This window comes from Mastomys coucha, unplaced genomic scaffold (assembly GCF_008632895.1).
Source record: "Mastomys coucha isolate ucsf_1 unplaced genomic scaffold, UCSF_Mcou_1 pScaffold22, whole genome shotgun sequence".
NCBI classification, from domain to species: domain Eukaryota; kingdom Metazoa; phylum Chordata; class Mammalia; order Rodentia; family Muridae; genus Mastomys; species Mastomys coucha.
The window spans coordinates 720,916-722,245 of record NW_022196905.1 but is presented as its reverse complement, the minus strand read 5'-3'; the positions used below and the strand labels follow the sequence as shown (position 1 = coordinate 722,245).

Sequence of the window (1,330 nt, the reverse complement as noted above, 5' to 3'; positions counted from 1 at the left end):
TCTTTCTTTTTTTTTTTAATTAAAGATTTTTATTTATCATATATAAGTACACTATAGCTGTCTTCAAGCACACCAGAAGAGGCTGTAAGATCTTATTACGGATGGTTGTGAGCCACCATGTGGTTCCTGGGATTTGAACTCAGGATCTTTGGAAGAGCAGTCAGTGCTCTTACCTGATGAGCCATTTCGCCAGCCCCTTAAATCTTTCTAAAATACACTTTGGGCTCACATTTAGGTCCTTAGTCCACCTTGAATATGACTGTAAAGTTAGAATGTAGCTTTATTGCTTAGAATGTGAACATTGGCTTTTCCCAGCACTGCTTGTTGAAAACCTTTTTTTATTACATTGCTTTTATGCTCCTGATCAGCACACATTGTGAGGATTTATTTCTGCATTTTGTTATGTTCCATTGGTTTGTGTGCATGCCTTCATGTCAGTGCTGTACTTCATGTCAGTATTGATTTCTTTGGATTTGTAGTAAGTTTTTAAAATCACCAAGTATGAGTCTTAGAGTTTTCAAGATATTTTGGCTGCTCAGTATACTTTTTAGTAGCTAATTTTTTTTTTTTTTTTAATTTTAACTATAAGCTACTCGGTCATTATTTTAGCTGCCTCAGAATTCTTGGCTAGTTTGAAATACATTAAAAGTTCTTAGTAGGCTATTCATAATTCGTAGGTTTTTTTTTTTTCTTCCCTTAGTACCCTCAATTACTTGATTAAACTGCTAATGAATCAGTCTGACTTGAGATACTGTACCTGTTGGGGACATTAGAATTGCACATTCATCATGCTCCCTAATTTAATAACTTGGCTGATTTCTGTGTGTTTATTTCCAAATAGTATTGAAATGGCTTATGGCAAGTGCAGGAAGATCTTTTTCTACAGCAGTCAAAGAGCAACTTCAGCTTCTGCCTTTGTTCTTTAAGGTAAGACTCTAAGTTGAAGTGAAAAAAATATGTTCCCTCTGGCCATCATTCATAACCATCATTTAGTGGTTGATGTGTTGGAGATACAGAGTGAGTTCCTGTCTCAAAATCTAAAAGTTTGCATACTTTTATTAGCCTGATATTTTCCTAATCCACTCTTAAAGCAATCCATATCATTCAAGATAGGGAAAGATATTTTCTATATTTTTATGCACTGGTTGAATTTTGATTTCATCTTAAGATAGATTGTCACAGAAAATTCTTTGGTGATAGTAGTTAACATTGAAATTGTTGCAGATATGCATATAATATAATTACTGTTAACATTTATATATACACATATATAAAACAATTATCTTGATATATTGCTGTGAAGAGACCATGATCATGGCAGCTTTTTTTT

At 33.3% G+C, this 1,330-nt stretch overlaps 1 protein-coding gene across 3 annotated transcripts in view; it reads left to right on the top strand.

Moving 5' to 3' along the window:
• Nucleotides 1–1,330, top strand: part of Psme4 (proteasome activator subunit 4) — a 113,032-nt gene that overhangs the window by 85,367 nt on the left and 26,335 nt on the right. For all 3 annotated transcript variants that reach the window (XM_031342036.1, XM_031342035.1, XM_031342037.1), the window contains one exon: nucleotides 842–927. In XM_031342036.1, the coding sequence (XP_031197896.1) occupies nucleotides 842–927 (86 nt within the window). The remainder of the gene's footprint in view (nucleotides 1–841; nucleotides 928–1,330) is intronic.